Raw genomic sequence first — 21249 nt, 5'->3', positions numbered from 1 at the left:
CTCTTGAAAACTTCATTAGTTTCTCCTTGGTGACAGCACTCAGTACTTTTTTCTGTTTCTACAGAGATGTGGGGACTCTGAAGTTGTGGATGAGAAGGGCTCCATCTCCTCGGGCTCTCTCTCAGCAGCCAGTGCTCCTGTCTTTCAGGATGTCCTTATGCAGTTCCTTGACACTCAAGCTCCTATGCTAAGTATGTAATAAAAACTTAAGGTCTGTTGGTTCCTAGATTTCCCTCTCCTGCAAGCTTGGAGTTTGTGCTCTTCTGCATAGATCTTGGATGAACATAAATTTTCACTGGTTTCCTTGTGATGCAGAGCATACCTTGGAGAGAGAGAGAAAGCAGCCTGGAGGGCCAGATGACAGAAAGATAATGCAGAAGCACTTTCATTAATAGAATGCTGACCAAGAATAAATGAGTATAGCCTAATCAGGAATTAATTCAGAGAGCTAGAGGGAGGTTTCTGACTAGTAAGTGATAAAGCTCTGGAGTAGTCTCTCAGTGGAAGTATGGCAAACACATTAAGGGGGACAAGGTGCAACTCTGGATGATGTAGGCAACTGTACACTCAGGAATGGCACTTCCCTGCTGAAGTCCTATGCCTCTGGTCTGAGAGACTAACTGGAGAGCTTTTGACTTATATAATTGCCATCTGTTGAAACTGGATTTCTGCCTGTAGTCCCTGCAGTGATCTCAGAACTGTGTATCAGTAACTGAATATGTTGAGATCTCTGGAAACACTTCTTTAGCTCAAGGTTAGGTGGCTGGTGTAGCTTGAAGTGTTGCAGAAGGAGTCTTCATAGCGCTGACTGTTTTGGTGTCCTTTCAGCTGATCTTGGGAAAGAAAATGAGAAGGTGGAGTTCTTTAACCTGGTGCTGCTGTTCTGTGAGCTAATCCGGCACGACGTCTTCTCTCACAATATCTACATGTGCACACTCATCTCCCGGGGTGATCTTGCCATGGATTCTCATGGGCCTCGCCCTCCTTCACCCTTTGATGACCCTGCTGAGGAGCACGACAGGAAGGAGACAGAGGGAAACAGTGGCATCAAGCTAGAGGTGAGAGCACAAGCACCATGGCTCTCCTCTTTGTGCCCTGCTGTTGTGCTTGTCTGTTTTTACTGGCTTTGCAGCTCCCTTGGTGTTACCTGTTGGAGGATGTACCAGTGACTCATGCTTCTCCTTCCCCAACCTATTTCCTTAACATTTCAGTTTCAAATGTAGAAGTTTATGTTCTAAGTGGCTGGAAAGGGCTGTCAGAATCATAGAAAGTTAGGGGTTGGAAGGGACCTCAAAAGATGATCAAGTCCAACCCCTCCTGCCAGAGCAGGGTCACCTATAGCAGGTCACACAGGAACACGTCCAGGTGGGCTTTGAATGTCTCCAGAGAAGGAGACTCCACAACATCCCTGGGCAGCCTGTACCAGTGCTTTATCACCCTCACAGTGAAAAAATTCTTCCAAATATTTATATAGAACCGTCTATGCTCCAGTTTATAACCATTGTCCTGTGTCCTATTGTTAGTCCCCCCTGAGAAAAGCTTTATTCCATCCTCCTCTTATGTATTTATAAACATTAATGAGGTCACCCCTTATTCTCCTCCAAGCTGAAGAGACCCAGCTCTCTCAGCCTGTCCTCGTAGGAGAGATGTTCCACTCCCTTAATCATCTTAGTTGATCTGCACTGGACTCTTTTTCAAGCAGTTCCCTGTCCTTGAAATTGAGGAGCCTAGAACTGGACACAACATTCCAGATGTGGCCTCACCAGGGCAGAGCAGAGTGGGAGGAGAAACTCTCTTCACCTACCAACCACCCCCTTTCTAATGCACCCCAGGATGCCATTGGCCTTCTTGGCCACAAGGGCACATTGCTGGCTCATGGTCATCCTTCCATCCACCAGCACCCCCAGGGCCCTTTCCCCTATGTAACAGGGTAGATAAAAAAATCCTGCACTGCTCAAGCAGAGCAGCATATCATGAGGTTCTGTGTGAGGCCTCTGATCTTTGCAGTGTATTAGGCTTCAACTTGCCAGGCACCATGGGTGTGTTGGCACATTGCTGTCACTGTCCAACATGTGCATTGAGTGCTGTGGTAAACAATTACTATCTTGTTCCCTGGCGCATCACTGAGATGTAAAGAGTCTGTTCCCAGGACACAGGTCTTTCTGAGCCCATGGACATCGACCACAACTCCAGCATGCTTTTTGATGACATGGAGAAGACAGACTTTTCGGTATGTTCCTGCATTTTTTAACTACTACTCAGTAAGTAAGTCAGTCAGTGTGTTGTACTGGGATCAGAGACAGCACATGCCTTGCTTTTGTGCGAGGTGTCTGTCTTTATTTTAGAACTAGTATGCTGGAAGTGGCTGGGTTATGCAGGTGGCACTACAAAGAGGTCCTTATAACCCACTTATGCAGATTGGGGTCCATTGGAGTTGATTCAGTCCTGGTCATTCCTGGGATCTCTTACACCACTGCCAGCCCACTGTTTGGGCAGGGTAGGAAGTGGGCTGTTTGGAATTGGGTGGGAAATGGGTGATGATGGTAGCACCAGGAGATTGGGAGTGACCAGTTACCTTTGGCAGAGGTTTTCTTGATGTTCTGGTAGAAGACACAGGTCTGCTATCATTGTACTGTGTAGCCTTCACTACTTCAGTTTCACAGTTCTTTATATTTGTGGACATAGTTCATGGTTGCAGAGTGATTTGAAGCACTTAGTAATAAAAATAACTTGTGGTTAAAAAAAAATCCCTCAGAATCTACATTCCTTCAGCCATTTCTGGCCTTACAAGGTGTATGTTGGGTAGGTGTGATATGCAGAGCTGTGTGGGTTTTTTTTTATGGCTTTCCCAAGATCCTTGCTTGTCCTGTGTGGGTGGTTGTTCCCAAAATCCTAATTCGTGGTTATTTTTTCCTGTTTTTTTAATTTGATATACAATATGGACCAGAAGCATGGGGAAATAATGTCTTCATGCATTGCCTTGGTCATTGCCCTAAAAACTGCCCTCTTCCTGCTTCTTTTTAGGCCTGAGCAGATGTACCTTCCTTCAGCAATCTTCATGGTTGCTTGACTATGTTGCTAACTATCTTTTCTTGTTCTTATGTGTCCCTAGATGTTTTCTCCTCCAATGCATTGTGAATCTAAAGCCAGCCCTTCCCCTGAGAAACCAGATGCTGAAAAGGAAGCAAAGCCTCTGCTGAAGGATAAGTCTGTGGAAGGAATGCTAGCATCCCTGTATGACCAGCCTCGACACATCCAGTATGCAACACACTTTCCTATTCCCCAGGTATGAGACCTGCTCATAACTACTGCCTGTGTTCTGGTCATGAGGCTGTGCTGTGTTTCCCTGTGATACTGCTGTGTGTGGGTAAGGAGTGTGGCCATGCATTTCTGCAGCTGATCTACTTATGATGTTGTCTTGCTTACTCCCAGAGCAACTTCTGAGATGAAGCTTTCCTTTTCCTTTAAGAGATTCAGATGTGAAACAAGATTAAAGCATTCAGCCTCAGCTAATGCAGCTGTCTGTTTTGGTTCCCTAGGAGGAGTCATGCAGTCATGAGTGTAACCAACGGTTGGTAGTTCTTTTTGGGGTTGGAAAACAACGGGACGATGCTCGGCATACAATCAAGAAAATAACCAAAGATATTCTGAAAGTCTTAAACAGAAAGAGCACTGCAGAGACAGGTTAGTAGAGCTTGAGCTACTCCTTTCTGAAGTAAGAGCATCTTTCTAGTTGGCTGACTCCTTTGTCTGGAGTCTCCCAGTGAAAAGATTTGTATAAAAATATACAGTGCCTGGTAAGCAGTATCAGTCACTGAAAGTCTGGAATAGTGCTTTGTTCCCAGACATACTAAGCAGCAAGGTGACTGGTTTCCTGTTGACAATATCTGTTTAATTTATATTTTCTTCAGATGAAGATTAAGCAATTTTCAAGTTAGGAATTCTTTCCTCAGCAGTTTGTTTTGAATTCAGGATGGTCCTTATCAGCTGAAGGTCTGGGATTCAGACTTTTTGGCTGTGCTGCATGGCAGGGGCTGGTCTTGCTGAGGGTCTGGCAGGTGCTGATGGCTGATGTCTAAACCTCCTCTGATGATGAAGGTAGCCTAATATTGTTTTCTCATCTTCGCAACTTTGGTAGGTGGAGAAGAAGGCCAGAAGAGGAAAAAGAGCAAGCCAGAGGCATTCCCAACAGCTGAAGATATCTTTGCAAAGTTCCAACACCTTTCTCACTTTGATCAGCACCAAGTCACATCTCAGGTATGAAACTTTCAAAGGCTGCTGTGCTTCTTGGACCCTGTCCCTTTGCATTACTCAAAGCAGCTTCCCAGAGGGAAAAGGAAATTGGCCTGCTGAGGATTTTCTGCAAGGGGAGATGTAATGTGTGTCATCTTGCACTGGCAGGTATCTCGCAATGTCTTGGAACAAATCACCAGCTTTGCCTTGGGAATGTCATACCACCTGCCTCTGGTACAGCATGTGCAGTTCATATTTGACTTGATGGAGTATTCACTCAATATCAGTGGTCTTATTGACTTTGCCATCCAGGTAAGCACAATGTTCTCAGACACTTCTGGGGTGTGGTGGGTGGGGACGTTACCAGAATGACAAGCAGCAGGTTTGTGCTGTGATAATTGGGCTGCTTCTGGGATCATTGGTGACCCTCTGACCTGTGTCATGGACTTGGTCAGATGGTGAGTGGTGGTGAGTGCAGTGCTTCTGGGCTTTGGCTGTTAGAAATAGGTTGTTTGTGGCAGATAGTCTTACATGTTGTGTTCTGAGCACTGTTCTTCCAGAGTTGTCTCCAAAGGACTTGCATTGCATTTCTGTCACTGGATGCAGCAAAGCCTTGCTCTGAATGAGAAATATTGTCTATGTCTAGCAGCTTATTCCCATCTTATTCCCCTGGAAGGATACTTGGCACATGGCAGCCCAGGCTGCCTACTGAATTCTGCTAAAATCCTGTTGCTGTTTCTGCAGACTGCCAGATGTTTCTCACAGCCTATTGCTGACAGAATTAAGGCTGTTAGCCTCAAGAAGGGAGCTGAGTGAGATTTATGCAGCACAGCATTACGAGACAAGCTGCATGCTATGATCTGTGATTACCCTCTGATATCCACACACTCTCAGCCCTTTGTACTACCTGAGTGAGACATTGTGCCTAAGTATAGGATGCCAGCTGTTCCAGAAGTATATCTCTAGGCAGGAGAGTGTCTGCTTGTCTCTTTCATGGCAAGTCCTGTATACTGTGGGTATGGTGTGCCGGCTCAGTTTCTGACCATACCTTACCCCTGTGGCTGTTGAAGGGTTTTTCTGTCATTGGGTGCAGTTGCTGAATGAACTGAGCGTGGTGGAGGCAGAACTGCTGCTGAAGTCCTCTGACCTTGTTGGCAGCTACACCACCAGCTTGTGCCTGTGCATCGTGGCTGTGCTGCGGCACTACCACTCCTGCCTTATATTAAACCAGGACCAGATGGCTCAGGTCTTCGAAGGGTAAGGGAATCTTCCCCTCACCGTATGGAAGGAAACAACATCACTTTTAGGGGCTTGTAACTCAGGGGCAGGGGTGTGTCTGTGTCCTTCCTAAAAGCCAGCAACTTTGTGTCTGAGAGTTCAGCACACAGAATTTGTGGGAGATGGGATGTGTTATTCAGTGAGCACTGTTTTTTGAGCTTGGGAGGAGATGTCATGAAATCATTCCTTCAGACTTTTTGTATTGCTGCAGTGGTTTTTTGTCTCTACAGTCTGTGTGGGGTGGTGAAACATGGCATGAACCGCTCAGATGGCTCCTCAGCAGAGCGCTGTATCCTGGCCTATCTCTACGACCTGTATACCTCTTGCAGTCACCTCAAAAGTAAATTTGGGGAGCTCTTCAGGTGAGTGTGAGGCAGGTGGGATGCACTGGGTGCTCACCAGTATAACACCTCGGCTTAGGCTTTGCTCATGATCTTGTTTGGTGGAATTGTCCCTGAGATCCTCTCAACTGGGAACTGAAAGCTTGGGAGTAGTGTCTTTTATAGCAAGTAATGATCCCATGTATAATCTTGGCTTTTGGATCATCAAGTTGGTTTTGATAAAATTGCTTCATAGAGCTACTTTTACCCCACTCCTGGAGGACAGAAGTTGAGAGGTTTGTTCCTAGCAAGCTCTGATGACTGAGCAATTCATCCTGAAGGTTGTTCTCTGCTTGCACTCTGTTCCCTGATAATGCTTGGACTGCTTCTATATCTGCTTGGCTTCGGTTTTGGTTTATTTCTGTGCAAATTTCTGTGCACAAAAAGGAATGAGTAGAAAATAACAAATGGTAAGTTCACAACAAAAGAATAAACTTCATAGCTGTCATAGTAAGGAGCTCATTCTGTGTTGTGAATGTCAAAATCTACTGGATTCAAAAAGTAGGTGGACAGATTTGCAGAAAATATGTTGAGGAGAGCATTATCTTTAAATCTGTGAACCCTAAGTTGCAGCAGGGTGGGAAAGGATGATGGAGCAGTATTGCCACATGCTTGCCTCACTCTTAAATTCTTCTCTGGCCATCAGCTGTTTTTGCCCAGGGAAGGCTTGTCTTGAACAGGATTGCTGCGTTTATCAGAGTTCATCAGAACCTTAATTTTTTTGTGTTCCTAATCTTTCTTTCCTGTCCTGTTTAGTGACTTCTGCTCCAAGGTGAAAAACACAATCTACTGCAACGTGGAGCCATCTGACTCCAACATGTTATGGGAACCAGAGTTCATGATTGACACTATTGAAAACCCATCTGCACATAACTTCACATACACCAACCTGGGCAAGAGCCTCAATGAAAACCCAGCCAACCGCTACAGTTTTGTCTGTAATGCACTTATGCACGTGTGTGTGGGACACCACGATCCAGACAGGTGAGAGGCAGAACTTTCATGGTTCTATTGAAATAGTAAAATATATAGGTGAGGGTAAGAAAGCCAGTAGCCATTCCTTGGATATTTTGGGGTGAGAGGAAGGAGCCAAGGCTGGGGTCCCTTAGAGAATTACTGACTTGATGGTGTTCATGAGCAGTAAAGTTGACCCTCTGCTTTTTTTATTATTTGTTTCACAGGGTGAATGACATTGCTATCCTGTGTGCTGAGCTAACTGGGTACTGCAAGTCTCTAAGTGCTGAGTGGCTTGGTGTGCTCAAAGCTTTGTGCTGTTCCTCCAATAATGGGACCTGCGGCTTCAATGATCTTCTCTGCAATGTTGATGCAAGTTCAAATGTTCAAAAGGGGAAAAGAAATTGAAGCAGGAAGTGGAGGGGTCAGTTAGGGGAAGGCAGAAATGAACAAGGGATGGAGGCTTTGCCATATGAGGACAGAAAGGCTTTGAATACGAAGGGCTACCTTCTGATGTTTGCAACTTGGGCTGATCATGGACATTGACCTGGGATTTTAGGCCCATCAACCCCCCAAGTCCTGGTCAAGTTGAGGCATTGTTGACAGAGGGAATGAGGTAGAGACTGTTGTAATAACGGGCTATTCTGTCTTCCAGGTCAGTGACTTATCTTTCCATGATTCCTTGGCCACCTTTGTTGCCATTCTCATTGCCCGACAGTGCTTGCTGCTGGAGGATCTGATTCGCTGTGCTGCTATCCCGTCACTCCTCAATGCTGGTAAGTGCATCCCTGGAGAATGCTGGTCTTATTCTCAGTTCTGCCCCAAAGGACTGTACTTTGTGAACCTCATAGTTGTGAAACATGCCTCAAATACTTCTTTTATAGAATGGTGCTTAAGAACTGAATGTTTTACTATAGAGAGTTTCTGTCATTTTTGTTTCTGCGAAAAACTGGTTGTGCTAAGGTTTTTCAGTGTCTTACTCTCTGGAGTTTGTGTACAAGCTGAAATAAGCATGGAAAGATGTTGTCAGCCACACTGTCTGACCAGTGTACTAGGCTCTGAACTCCAGCAGTAGATCTTCCACTGCTGATGTGGTTCAGCTTGGTATTTTGGCTCGAGCAGCCAGCTGACCAACTCGGCCTATAGCACCAGGGTTAATCTGCCTTTAATCTGCCACCAGCCTTACTAGTTTTGCTCAGGAAGTTGCAGCAGCATCCAAACTGCTGTAGGGTAAAGTTGAGAAGATGAAACAAGCAGAATGCAGCATGTGTTACTGGCAGTAATACAGACTTGCTCACTTGCATGTTAATTGCTGCATATACTCCATATTTGTAAAAACAGTAAGGCTGCTGCAGCTTCTCAGCTGTATGCTCCAGGGCAGTGCTCTGTGAATAGCTTTTGGATTGAAAGTCAGCTGTCCCAATGCCTAAGAAATCTCAGTTTACTGTTTTCTTTACCTAGCCTGCAGTGAACAGGACTCGGAACCAGGAGCACGTCTGACCTGCCGGATTTTGCTTCATCTGTTTAAGACTCCACAGCTGAACCCATGCCAGCAGGATGGCAGTAAGTGAATGAAAGTAGAGCCTTCCTTTATTGGGAAAGTACTGAGGTGCTTACATACCAAGAAAAGAGATACTGGACCTTTTGGTTAGAGATTATGACCTACTTGCTTTGAAAAAAGCAGGTGAAGCCTGATACGCTGCTTTCTGTATCCTTGCATTTATATTATTTAGTGGTAGCCAGACATGTTGGGAAGGAGGCCCTTGGAGGTGGGAAACCAGCCATGAGAGGTGGCCTTGCTGTCAGTAAGCTGAGTGATCACTTGTTTTTTGTATATCCTCTTAACTTGGTGCCAAAAGTGGCTATTTTACAGTACTCCCTTTTTTGTATGGTGATGGAAACAGTCCATGAAGTTCTGTTCTTGGCTCCTCATCAGCATCCTGATAGCTCAGGTCTCTAAACAAGCCTGTATTCTAGTTTAGGGTAAAGTTAGAGCTTGGAATTCATGTCATGGGCACTGCTACCTGTTTGGATGTTACGGTTCAGTTGTCACAGCGTCATTGGCACTATGCTTCACAAAACTTAATTAAATTGACCCAGAGTTATAGTTGGGAAAAGGACTAGCTTCCAGATTAGCTATGCTTGATTCTGTAGTACTGTCTGGCATATAATTCATGCAGTTCTGGACTTTTGCTGAGTGTTGCCCTTCCCCATGGTTCTCATTGCAGACAAACCCACGGTGGGGATCCGCTCTTCCTGTGACCGTCACTTACTGGCAGCTTCCCAGAATCGTATTGTGGATGGTGCAGTCTTTGCAGTGCTGAAGGCTGTCTTCGTTCTGGGTGTGTACTTGTATTAGCCTGAACCTGTAAAAGTGTTTTTAGGGAGGTGGAAGAAATGCACTGTATTGCATTTGTTGGCTGTACAGAACCCAGGGGGGATCTATTTTGGTGAATATATTGTTCATCTGACACCCTTTGTTTGAGCTGTAAACCTGCTTTATGTCTCTTAGCTGCAGGAAGAGTTTGCAAAAGGTTAAGATGTCTTGTGTTTCAGGCTTTGTGTTTAGCAATAAATGATTAGGTCATGCTTGTGCTTTCTTTGTAGGAGATGCAGAACTGAAAGGCTCTGGCTTTTCCCACCCTGGAGGTGTTGATGATCTCATGGATGATGAACTGGGCCCCAGGAAAGCTGGTGGTCGGGTAGTAACTGTAGAAACAGCTAGCTTGGATATTTATGCCAAGTATGTACTAAGGAGTATATGTCAACAGGTGAGTTTGTCCTTATCCCTTCTGCAGACAGATATATCCCATACTGGGACTTCCTGCAGATTGGGTTTAACAGCTATTTCTTTGAAAAATCAGTAAAGAATGGTTCGGCCATGTGGTGGTGCCAAAGGTTGCTCATCTGGGTTGCAAAAAATAGGCAAACAGTTGTCAAGAATTAGGTGTTTCAGTATGTGGGGACTGCACATCTCCTTTTCTTTGGCAATAGGTTCACAGCTCAAGTCCGAGGAAGGCAGCACTGGGAGGGGTTTGATTGAAATAGGTGCTGAAGGCAAAGAAAAATGTATGAGAGATACTTTGTTGCAATGATAAATGGTGCCTTTCAGAATACAGCATAAATGGTGATTGCAGCTAAACTAGTAATATGTCCCCGGGCTTTTCAGTGCCCTGTTTAGTTAGTTAAAGGAACAACAAAAATCTTTTGCTTAGTCTAATCTGACAGCACCAGTATTTCGTTTCCTTTTTTGTGGAAAATTGATATTTGAGAAACTGAAACCTGGTTAATAAGGTACTTAGTTGCAGAGTAGAATGCCCCTTACCACTGCTATATGAAAATGGGTATTGTAGGGTGTTGAACCAAGGCTTTGGTTACAAATTTATACTGTCAACAGGAAAGATGTACAGTTGCAATTTGAAACCTGTATTCAGTAGTACAATTTGAAACCTGTATTCTGTATGATTAATTACTAAATTACTTTCACAGCTGTTGACTTGTCAAAGTTGATATTTCCCATCTCTGATTGTTGTGTTCTGCCTGATGCCTGCTGAATCAGGGTAGTACATTTCATGAAGAGAAGTTATTATCAGGCATAACTCTGACCTCATGTTTTTGAGTTTGATGTGTTCCTTGTATTTCTCAGAGATTGAAAGCAGGGATGCTGGTTTGGAATCAGACATCAGTGTGACTGTTCTGACTGCCTTCATCTTGCAGGAGTGGGTTGGTGAACGATGTCTGAAATCCCTCTGTGAAGACAGCAATGACTTGCAGGATCCTGTCCTGAGCAGCACACAGGCCCAGAGGCTGATGCAGCTGATTTGTTATCCACACCGGCTGCTGGACAATGAGGAAGGAGAAAATCCTCAGCGCCAGAGGATTAAACGCATTTTACAGGTACAGACTCCTGGCAGAATCAGTGTCTTAGCCTAATGTGTTGTTACAGTGGGGTTGTTGTAAATGCAGCCCTCTGATTCTTGTTATCGTGGAAGCTGGGGATGTGGGTTGGTGTAGTTTGAACTGAAATAAGGACTCATGAACTATGTGTGCATGTGTTGCAGAATCTGGACCAGTGGACCATGAGGCAGTCCTCACTGGAGCTGCAGCTCATGATAAAGCAGACTGCAAACAATGTGAGTTTCTGCTCAGAAGGACCACTCAAGGGTGTGTGTTGCTGGTGTTGTAGTGGCTGCCTGTGAGGTGGTGGGGAGGTGGCCTGGAAGAAGTGGGAATAAGGAAGAAGTAAGCAAAGAGGGAGTCAGGCCTGTGAAAGTCAAGCATAAGAAGGGTACAATGAGTCTGAGACTTGAAGAGCAATAGCCATGGGGAAGTTGGCAAACTGGGATTGTACTGAGTTGTGTTGAAATCTGCAAGCCCTGTCAGTGGGTGTTCTCAGAGAAGGACTGGGCTGTCTTTTCTTCCCTATCTCCAGGAAATGAACTCTTTGTTAGAAAATATAGCCAAGGCTACCATTGAGGTATTCCAACAGTCAGCAGAGACCAGCTCTGCTAGCTCTGCTGGCAACGGAGTTAACAGTATCAGTAGTTCAGCAAGTGCTACACCTGCCAGCAACAAATCCAGACCCATTCTCAGGTAGGTGTAGTCCCAGCATGCAGCTGCCTTGTAAATGAGTTTTAATCACAGGCTGGATTGCAAACTCCTTTTCTCTCCCATGTTGTTACAGCTCCCTGGAGAGGTCAGGAGTGTGGCTGGTAGCCCCTCTGATTGCCAAACTTCCCACATCAGTGCAGGGCCACGTGCTGAAAGCTGCTGGAGAAGAACTGGAGAAAGGACAACATCTGGGGTCATCATCCCGCAAAGAGCGGGACCGCCAGAAGCAGAAGAGGCGAGTCCTGGGGAAAAAGCAGGCAATGCTTGCTGTGCTGATCCCCCAGCCTGGCAGTATAGCTCCAACTCTCTTCTCTCTGCAGCATGTCCCTCCTGAGCCAGCAGCCATTTTTGTCACTGGTGCTAACATGCTTGAAAGGACAGGATGAGCAACGGGAAGGACTTCTCACATCTCTGTACAGTCAGGTCCAGCAGGTAGGTGTCTTTCTTCCCCCCTCACTTTCCTCAAGAGGTCTGCTCACCCAGCAAGCAGGCTACAGAACTTGTCCTCAAGGATGTTTTCTGCCAAATTAAATGCTCAATAAGGCAAAGATCTTAGCCTGATTGATAAAGGGTACTTGAGCTGATCATCTCTGATGCACTAGACAGTGGGCAGCACAAGCTGCTCTCTATGAATTCCAGTGTAAACCTTGTGAGGTCTGTCCTCTTCTAAATTTTTTAGATTGTTACAAATTGGCGGGAAGATCAGTACCAAGATGACTGCAAAGCCAAGCAGCTGATGCACGAGGCCCTGAAACTGCGGCTGAATTTGGTGAGCATTTGCAGAAATAGAGCTTAACTATATGGGGTGAGGAGTTTTCTGCTTTTTTTTTTGTTTTGTTTTGGTTTTGGTTCTGGTTTGTTGGGTTTTTTTGAGTTTTTTTGTTGTTGTTACATGCATGTATGTCCTGAGGCAAAGAAGTAGGAGAGACAGGCTGCTTCTAGGTTGTGAGCCTTGAGTGGGATAGGGTGCATGGAAAAACTCTTTCAGACAGGAAATGCACAGTCTGGGTCTCTATTTTGGAGATCCACCTTCCCATTTCAATGCTTTTCCAGTCCACAGCACAACTACTTGTTACTGAGATTTGTCCTGCTGACTACAGTCTCCTTCAGCTCTCAGTAGGAGTTACTGTAGCACAGGACTTGCTCTGGTTTCTCACTTTTAAATCTTGGTGTTTCTTCATGGTGTCCTTCTGACTTAACTACTTTTCTCTGCCAGGTGGGGGGAATGTTTGACACAGTTCAGCGCAGTACACAGCAGACAACTGAGTGGGCTGTGCTTCTCCTGGACATCATCAGCAGTGGCACTGTGGACATGCAGTCAAACAAGTAAGTTTCTTGCTGACTTCTAATCTCTACTCTTCCCAAATGAGGCAGTTGTTACCATTGCCACATTTTCTTATGTGAGCTAGTGATCTCTCTAGATGATCTATCACAAGTACTGCGAATGTCACAAGAGTCTTGGGAGAAAGCAGGCTACAGCATAGGTCTTGGTATGCAAATGCACTCTGACATATCTAGAGAAAATTTGGCTTTTCAGACGTAGAGGGAGATGCAGGAGGGATCTGCTTTTTTGAGAAGCAAAATGGATAGACAGGAGGTCAGTATTAATTTGTGATACTGCACTTCAGTCAAGAGTGAACACCCTGTGGTGTATAAGCAAAAAGGATTAGTGTGAGAAGTTGGCTGAAGTAGCTGGCACTTCTGACTGTAGGCTACCTAATTAATAATTGGTGTTACTGTGATGGCAGAGGCTTTGTATCTTCTTTATATGCTTCTCAGGTGACTTTGACCTTTCTGCTCTGACCAACAGTGAGCTCTTCACCACAGTGCTGGACATGCTGAGTGTTCTCATCAACGGCACCCTGGCTGCTGATATGTCCAGCATTTCTCAGGGCAGCATGGAGGAGAACAAGAGGGCATACATGAATCTTGTCAAGAAACTCAGGGTGAGGGACAGCATGTACTGTGTTGTGGTTGTTCAGCTGTGCAAATTTACTCATGTCTCATAAACAGTACCTGTCCCATGGCTGCTTTTTAGATGAAGCAGTGAGGGTGCCCCCCCCTTTTCTAGGGCTGAAGGGTATGAAGGTGAGAGATAACAGTGGGATGGAGGTTGACAACAGATGAAGGAAAGTTGGACTTTGCATTATTTTTCCCCATTCTTTAAGTCTTCTGTATTCTCCATTGTGCAGAAGGAACTAGGGGACCGACAGTCTGACAGCCTGGAGAAGGTGCGGCAGCTACTGCCACTTCCCAAGCAGACCCGAGATGTCATCACCTGTGAACCTCAGGGATCCCTCATTGACACCAAAGGCAATAAAATAGCTGGATTTGATTCCATCTTCAAAAAGGAGGTAAGTGAAGGTTGGGAATTTTTTGTGGTTTTGTTTTTTGTTTTGGTTTTTTTTCTTTTGCATGATAGCTCCTTGAGCACAGGTGGCGTAGCTCCTCACGCTCTGCTGTCTTGAGTCTACACAGCTTGAGAGGCATCTTTATTGCATGCCTGAAGTGGCTGGCAGACAAGCTGATACATAACTGTGTCCAAAAAGGAAAAACTGGGTTTTAATGCTTGGCGATACATGCTACTATGGCCTGAAAAGTTATTTAAACTTTTTTTTTGTACTTATGGCTGTGTAAGCATAGAGATAATCACTGTCACATGAGTTACAGGGCAGTGCCAGTGTTTTTTCTGCAGAAGACTGGCAGAGATGGGATGAAGGAGACTGGTAGTTGCTGATAAAAGCCTTTAGAAATGACTGCCACATGAAAGGCAATTTTCTGGGACACACAGAGAGTTTCCTCTGCCCTCATAGGAGAAACAACAGGGACTTCAGGGTTCTTATCTTTCTTGCTTTAAAGGGTTTGCAAGTCTCTACAAAGCAGAAGATTTCCCCTTGGGATCTATTTGAAGGCTTAAAGCACTCAGCCCCCCTCTCCTGGGGATGGTTTGGGACAGTCCGTGTAGATCGCAAGGTGTCCAGATTTGAGGAGCAGCAGAGGCTTCTTCTTTACCACACGCACTTGAAACCCAAGCCCCGCAGTTACTACCTGGAACCATTGCCACTGCCCCCTGAAGAAGAAGAGCCTCCTACACCTGTGGCTTTAGAGCCAGAAAAGAAAGCTGCAGAACCAGCCAAAACTGATAAAACGAGCTCCAATCCTGCCACCTCTACTGAGGAACGCAAGAAGAAACAGAGCAAAACCAAGAAACGCAACCAATCTGCCAGCAAAGCTGAGGTAACTATTGCCCAACATCTATGGACCTTCTCTGTCCATCCCTCATAGAGTACTCCCTTGAGTTTCCCTGTGGAGTCTGAGACTGGTGTAATTGTGAAGATGGAAGACATTTCTTCTCAGCTGAAAGTGCTGGAGCTGTATGCTGCTTTCTCTAGCCTGGGGCTGGCCAAACATTTTCTTTAATCCCTGATGGGAGGGAGGGAGGCTGTCCACAGGCTTCCTCCTGTGGACTTTACAACCCTTTCATACTCTTCAGTTACTCCTGCATTCCCAGTGCACACTGATCTTTAATACTTCTTTGTCTGCAGGATTTTGTGTTGGGCCCCAGCCGAGGGGTTTCATATGGAGTTGGTATGCCTACTGATCTCTTGCATCATCAGCCAGGAAGCACTATGTCAAGGCTGGCGTATGGGCAGTCACCAGTGGGTCTCTATGCCCAAAATCAGCCTCTTCCAGCAGGTATGTGCACAGGAGAGGTGAGTACATTGCACTTCTTTAGAAACATCTTGTAAGAACCTCTTCTGTGAGATGGTTCTACACAAGTCCCTATGCTTTTTTTCCTTTTTGCCTGTCAAGTGTCTAGATACAGTGATGAACAGTCATTCTGGAGCTGCAAGGCTCAGCAAAAGTGTGTGACTGGTTGGCCTGTTTTTCTGCCACTTGCAGGTGGCCCTCGCCTGGATACGTCCTACAGACCCGTACGCATGCCACTGGGAAAACTTGTTCAAAGTCGCCCTCCCTACAGTGGTGTGCTGCATCCAGGGATGGGGAGCATGATGGGCATTGACCCCTCCTACAAGCCAGCAGTGTACAGACAGCAGCCTCCAGTGTCCCAGGGACAGATATTGAGGCAGCAGCTTCAAGCAAAGCTGGTAAGTCAGAGCTATGCTTTTGCTGTTGCTGGAACCCACAGTACAGCAAGGCCAAACTGTTTGCTGAGGCTACTCCTAGCCAGAACTTTCCCAGCTTGTCTCTATTTCTGCTCTGGAAAGATTTTGTCTTTAATATCTATTCCTTTTTGTGCTGCACTGTCACTAACAGTTGGTGGAAGCTATCAGTGAAGTGCACGGGGGCATCTGTGGCTCCAGGGCAATGAGAGCATCACATCATGGCTCAGGGGTGGTAGGGATGTTAGTGGCCTGTTTGTTCCAAGTTGGGGTGAGGCAGAAATCATTAGCATCTGCAAGCTGTGCACCATCCTCATAGTTTTAGCAGTGAAGCTGCTTGCCTGGTGTGGTGGGAGCTGCTGAGAAGAGAGCAGCAGTGTCCTGCCCTGTGGAGATGTTGAAAAAAGTGTTTCTGTGTTGCCTTCCAGCAGGGCCAAGGCATAATGGGACAGCAGCCTGTGCGCCAGATGGCTCCAACTCCATCATATGGAGTACTGCAACCCTCCCAGGTAAGTGGCAGTGACTGCAGTGGTAGGACTGGAATCCAGCTCCAGCACAGGGCACCATCTTTTTTTCTGCTATTAAATCCTGAAATCTGTTGGCTCTTCTTACTCCTCACTTACTGTGCAGCATGAATCTGAATCCCAGAGATGAGCAGCCTTGTGACAGTATTTACAAAAGGCTGGTGTCCTGCATTCCAATTTTTCTTTTGTATCTTCTTACTCCATGACTTATAAAAGCTTTTTGTTTTTTTCAGGGTTACACACCTTATGTCTCCCACATAGGCCTTCAGCAGCACCCTTCCCAGTCAGGAACGATGGTACCTCCTACCTATTCTGGCCAGCCCTATCAGAATTCCCACCCCAGCTCTAATCCTGCCCTAGTGGATCCTGTTAGACAGATGCAGCAGAGACCAAGTGGCTATGTACACCAGCAGGCCCCTGGCTATGGACACACCTTGGGCAGCACACAGAGGTACCTCCCACCCTACTGGTTGCTAACAAGCTCAAATTTCATCATGAGCTTCCCAGCTGTGCTTAAAAAACCCTAAAAGCAATCTGAAAAGAAGCCTGTTAATTGTGCTGTGTTTATACAACATCCTCAGGGGAACGTGTTTATCCAGCTTTCAGTCCTGGGAAGAAACAAACAGGTTGAAATTTGGAGATCCTAGTTGCAGGCAGGAATCAGTGTTAACAGCCAGAGAAAGATGGAATTGAGAAGTAGGAGAAAAATTAACCGGAAAAGTCATAGTTTTGATTTCTAATCTGACCAGCAGATCATAACCAAAAGGCTGTATCTGGGATTTCTGCTGCTCCTGAGTAGGCATATCCTGCAGGGAGACTATGCAGAACAGTGTACCAAGGACTGTTACTTATTACTTGTAGAAAAACAGGTTGGATTAAACCTCTCCTTGAAAGGCTCTCGTGTACCTCACCTTTCTGCACGGAGGCAGTATGGATTGCAAGGGACTGTTGGGGCTGTCTGTCTTGATAGTAGAAGTTGGGTTTGGATTAAAGAAACTGGCTGCCCATGGATCTCTTACTTCATGAGCTTTTCCTTTTCTCTTGCAGGTATCCTCACCAGTCAATACAGCAGGCCCCCATGATGAGTGGGATGAATCATTTGGGTCCACAAGGAGTACCCTCAGGAATTCGACCCAGCCAGATACTCCCTGAGCAGCAGCAGCAGTACCTGAGGCAGCAGCAGCAACAGCAGCAGCAGATGCTGAGGGTGAGAGGTTGCTGACAGGAGGAAGGTTGCTGGAGCTGAAAGAGACTTGCCCAGAGCTACCAGCTCTGTGTCAGCAATGCTTTGCTCTGCTTCTCTGTGCCAGGAAGGAGGACAATTCTGTTGGGGGCTATCTCTAATTATTTGCTAGGCAGTTCTCCCTGTCTTAGAGCTGGCCATGCCTGATGAAGAGACCCCCTCTACTGCCTTTTGCCAGTCACACAGTATGACCTAAGGGAAGTTAGGAGGTCTGTTTAGTCCTCTCTGGCCTGCATCCCACCTTTTCCTGCTCCATCTGAGCCCATGAAATTATGCAGAAAACTAGCTGTCTTTGTTGCCAGAGATAGAAACAAAGTGAAAATTCCTGCGCCCACTCAAGAGAAGGTAAAGTGTTTCCTTACAAGATAATTTTTAGGAGCATATCTGCATTTTCACAAGATGAAAATAAGTGTTGGTTGCTGTTTCAAATGGCTGGAAATCTGATGTGAATCAGTCCATATACTCCATATCTAACACTAGATGGTGAAAAGCTGAGACAACATAAGCTGTTTGACCCATCTCTCTAGGTTTGAAATTTATAGGAATTTGACAACAGACATGAGTATTCCATGGATTTATATTATGGTCTTATATGGTACATGGATATGAGTACATTTCCTGGAATTACAGAAATTTATTGAATTGACAGAGAAATACAGAAATAGTTTGGGTTAATTGGTGAATTGCATATCTTATGACAAGGCCTAGCAAACCTATAGGATTCTCCATCCCTCATATTTAGAAAAAGAGCATGCCTCAGACAAATTACTAGTGATTCTCCTAGCTCAGTAGCAGTGTTATCAGAAGTATACCAGGTTCAGAACAGGCCCCTTGTGCTTAAGTCACCTGTCATGATGCAGTGGCCTGTAGAAAAGACAGCCTTTGTAACCTTAACTACCACCACCATATTATTTGTTTTGTTTGGGGTTTGTGGGGTTTTTTTGTTTTGGTTTGTTTTTTTTTAAGGTTAACTTCAGTAATTTTCTATTTATGATAGAAATTCTTCTGTTGATCTAAGTTCAGAACCATATTGGCAGATGGGAAAATACCTGAAAATTAAGAGTAATTTTAAAACCTTGAGATTTTTGGGTATATGCTGACTCTTAAGTTCAACACTAAATATTCTCACCATAACTAGTCCTGTCAACATCTAGGTTGGAGAACTGCATCCAGTTTTATACCTATGTTTTTACTGAAGTGCAATACCAGCTGGCATGAGTGGCAGAGAAGGACAGTAAGATAGATATTTGGGGAATATGACTGAGAAGGAAGGGCTGAAATAGCTGGACATTGAGTTGGAGAGGCAGAAACAAGAGGAAAGATAAGTCTCCAAATTTTTTGTCTCAAAAAAAAAGCCCTTATCTGTTCTTGTTCCTTGGCCTTAGGATGAGAAGTCGCCATAAATCATAACATATGAGATTCAGAGTAGAAATTGGGGAAAATTCCAGTAGCATGAGTAACTGTGATCTGGAGTGCATTGTGTAGGAAGGTTACAGGAGCTTTGTTGCTACCTATGGAAAAAAATGTGAGAACAAGTCAGGCAAATACTCAGTGAAGTCAGTATTGGTGGTCTTAACCAGGAGGCAAGAGATGAACCAGCCAGCCTCTTGAGGTAGCTCTTAGTTGTTTTCTGTTCTTGTGTCTTTTTTGGTCTTAGTCATTCCCCAGCTGACCAGTAGACTTATAGTTCTTTTCCTGACATCTGCTCATCTTGCAGAGCAACTTTTGTTACTGTCCCTGTATTACTTGTCACTTTTCAGCCTGGGACAGGGTCCTGGTGGAATTTGGGTAATTTAAGTACCTGTAAGGAAAATGGTATGAGGTATATTATTGCATGGAACATCATTCCTCCTTCATCCCTTCCAGTGCCTGGTTGCTGGATGTATTGCCCAGTTTCTTGACAGTCCCTTCTCTTTTGTCTTCACAGCAGCAACAGCAGCAGCAACAGCAGCAACAGCAACAACAACAGCAGCAGCAGCCACAGCCACAACCACAGCCACAACCCCAGGTCTCCACAGTGCCTCAACCACAAGCTCAGGGCCAGCCCCCAGGGTTGGGGATGCAGGCTCTTCCCCCACAGCAGCCCATTGTGAGTGTTCCCTGAGAGGGATGTGATGGTCCAGCACAAATCCAACAGTGCTCTTCCACCTGCATCCTTCCCTTTTCCCTTCCCTGCACTTCACAGGGTTTGTGTGAATGCCAGCCAGGTGCTGTGGCTATAACCACGTTTCTCTTTTTGCAGTTCCAGCGCCAGGGCCTCCAGCAGACACAACAGCAGCAGCAAACAGCTGCTCTGGTTCGACAGCTTCAACAGCAGCTTTCCAGTAAGCTTTAGTGTTCTTGATCCTGTCTCTAGTCTCCTCCCTGCTGTTTTGTATTGCAGGTATGCTGGTGTAGGGAAGCAATGCCAAGACAGACTGTCTGAGGCCATGAATTACATTGGCAGGGAGGTGGTATCAGGACTTAGAATGTCTGGCCCAAAGGGGCACAGCAGCAAGGGCAAGCAGTGCTTGCCAGCTTGAGAGCAACCTTCTATACCTTCCTTCTGCTGCCTGCAGAGGGCTGAGGGAGCTGCTTCTTTGTAGGGGCTGTCATACAGTATTTCAGAAAGTATCCAGCCTGCAGCTTTAAAGCATTCAGAGGTATTTCCTCTGCTGCAGATGATCACTGAGGGCCACAGGGAGGCTGTTAATTCTGGGTCACTCACTTGATGGAATACCCACAATACTGTGTGCATGTTGTGATCAGGACAAGAGTTCTTGGAGACAGGGAGAGTATTCTGGGAAATGTTGCTGCACACTTGTGTTTGCAGTGTTCTGCAGGCTTCTGTGGCTGCAGTAACAGACAGGGTAATGGCTGCACAGGTTTTTTTTTTTTGCTGTGTATTATGTGTGAGATTACTAAATGTAATCTTATGTGGTGTAGAGGTTGTGAAATTAGAATCATAGGCTAGGGTTGGGAGGAACCTTAAAGATCATCTAGTTCCAACCCCCCTGCTTGGGCAGGGCCACCTTCCTCTAGATCATGTTGCTCAAGGCCCCATCCAACCTGGCCTTGAACACTTCAGCGAGGGGGCAGCCACAACTTCCCTGGGAACCTGTTCAAGTATCTTGCCACCCTCACAGGAAAGAATTTTTTCCTAGTGTATAACCTGAATCTACCCTCATCAAATTTTAAACTGTTTTCCCATGTCATCTTGCTACACACCCCTGTAGCTGATTTTGACTTAGCCATTTTCCATTCTTTTTCTTTGTTACCTATATTCACTTCCCTACTTTCTATGTTTGTTGGTGGAGTTATTTGCTCTCTAGGATTAGACTGTGGGTTTGCCTCAGTGTGTACCTGAAAAAAAATTACCTATCTCCCTCTCTACCTCTTGAATGTCCTGCAGCCTTCTCACTGCCTCCTGCAGTTCAGCCATGTGCTGCAAAAGGTCCTCCACTTGTGTACAGCTTTTACATGTGGGACTGACATCAATCCCTGCTCTGTAGGAGGGATCTAGGCATTTCCTACATCCTGTGGTCTGTGCAGCCACCTTCCTCATCCCTGCCTCTGTCTGGGTGGAGGTGTTGGTCACAACCACTCCCAGCCATAGCTGCAGCTTTGGTTCTGTGCTGAGTGCTCACCATTTTTCCGAGTGTCACTAAGGACACGCAACACAAGCAGTTACCAATGCACTGCTGGCACTCAATTGCCCTTATACTTATTCCCTGATGGAAAATTCTTAGTCCTTGTGACTTAAAAAGCTGCCCCAAACCACAGGTTTTAGTGTGCTAAGTTTCCCACGACCTTGATTCTGTGCAAGAATCCCAGCCAGGATATTCAAGTAAAGGAAGACCTCACATAAGAATCCGAATATAGCAAGATAGCTGTATTTTTGTACCCTGTCTGTACAGCAAATG

The 21249-nt window shown here is 45.6% G+C and overlaps 1 protein-coding gene across 3 annotated transcripts in view; it reads left to right on the top strand.

Moving 5' to 3' along the window:
• The window catches only part of MED12 (mediator complex subunit 12), a 33356-nt gene that overhangs the window by 10671 nt on the left and 1436 nt on the right, over window positions 1–21249 (top strand). Inside the window, exons 12-43 of one of the 3 annotated variants that reach the window (XM_071758254.1) lie at window positions 65–191; window positions 829–1058; window positions 2150–2230; window positions 3113–3286; window positions 3540–3684; window positions 4139–4257; window positions 4402–4545; window positions 5327–5490; window positions 5742–5873; window positions 6648–6875; window positions 7073–7217; window positions 7501–7621; window positions 8307–8408; window positions 9074–9187; window positions 9453–9616; window positions 10563–10742; window positions 10907–10978; window positions 11278–11438; window positions 11530–11691; window positions 11777–11888; window positions 12136–12225; window positions 12673–12782; window positions 13267–13402; window positions 13649–13810; window positions 14316–14693; window positions 15002–15152; window positions 15360–15565; window positions 16009–16089; window positions 16338–16555; window positions 17152–17311; window positions 19275–19436; window positions 19590–19671. In XM_071758254.1, the coding sequence (XP_071614355.1) occupies window positions 65–191; window positions 829–1058; window positions 2150–2230; window positions 3113–3286; window positions 3540–3684; window positions 4139–4257; window positions 4402–4545; window positions 5327–5490; window positions 5742–5873; window positions 6648–6875; window positions 7073–7217; window positions 7501–7621; window positions 8307–8408; window positions 9074–9187; window positions 9453–9616; window positions 10563–10742; window positions 10907–10978; window positions 11278–11438; window positions 11530–11691; window positions 11777–11888; window positions 12136–12225; window positions 12673–12782; window positions 13267–13402; window positions 13649–13810; window positions 14316–14693; window positions 15002–15152; window positions 15360–15565; window positions 16009–16089; window positions 16338–16555; window positions 17152–17311; window positions 19275–19436; window positions 19590–19671 (4813 nt within the window). The remainder of the gene's footprint in view (window positions 1–64; window positions 192–828; window positions 1059–2149; window positions 2231–3112; window positions 3287–3539; window positions 3685–4138; window positions 4258–4401; window positions 4546–5326; window positions 5491–5741; window positions 5874–6647; window positions 6876–7072; window positions 7218–7500; window positions 7622–8306; window positions 8409–9073; window positions 9188–9452; window positions 9617–10562; window positions 10743–10906; window positions 10979–11277; window positions 11439–11529; window positions 11692–11776; window positions 11889–12135; window positions 12226–12672; window positions 12783–13266; window positions 13403–13648; window positions 13811–14315; window positions 14694–15001; window positions 15153–15359; window positions 15566–16008; window positions 16090–16337; window positions 16556–17151; window positions 17312–19274; window positions 19437–19589; window positions 19672–21249) is intronic. The other 2 variants (XM_071758251.1, XM_071758253.1) reach the window with 2 other exon arrangements.

This window comes from Heliangelus exortis, chromosome 14, assembly GCF_036169615.1.
Source record: "Heliangelus exortis chromosome 14, bHelExo1.hap1, whole genome shotgun sequence".
Lineage (NCBI taxonomy): Eukaryota > Metazoa > Chordata > Aves > Apodiformes > Trochilidae > Heliangelus > Heliangelus exortis.
The sequence above is the reverse complement of the archived record's forward strand: the minus strand, read 5'-3'. Positions and strand labels throughout refer to the sequence as shown.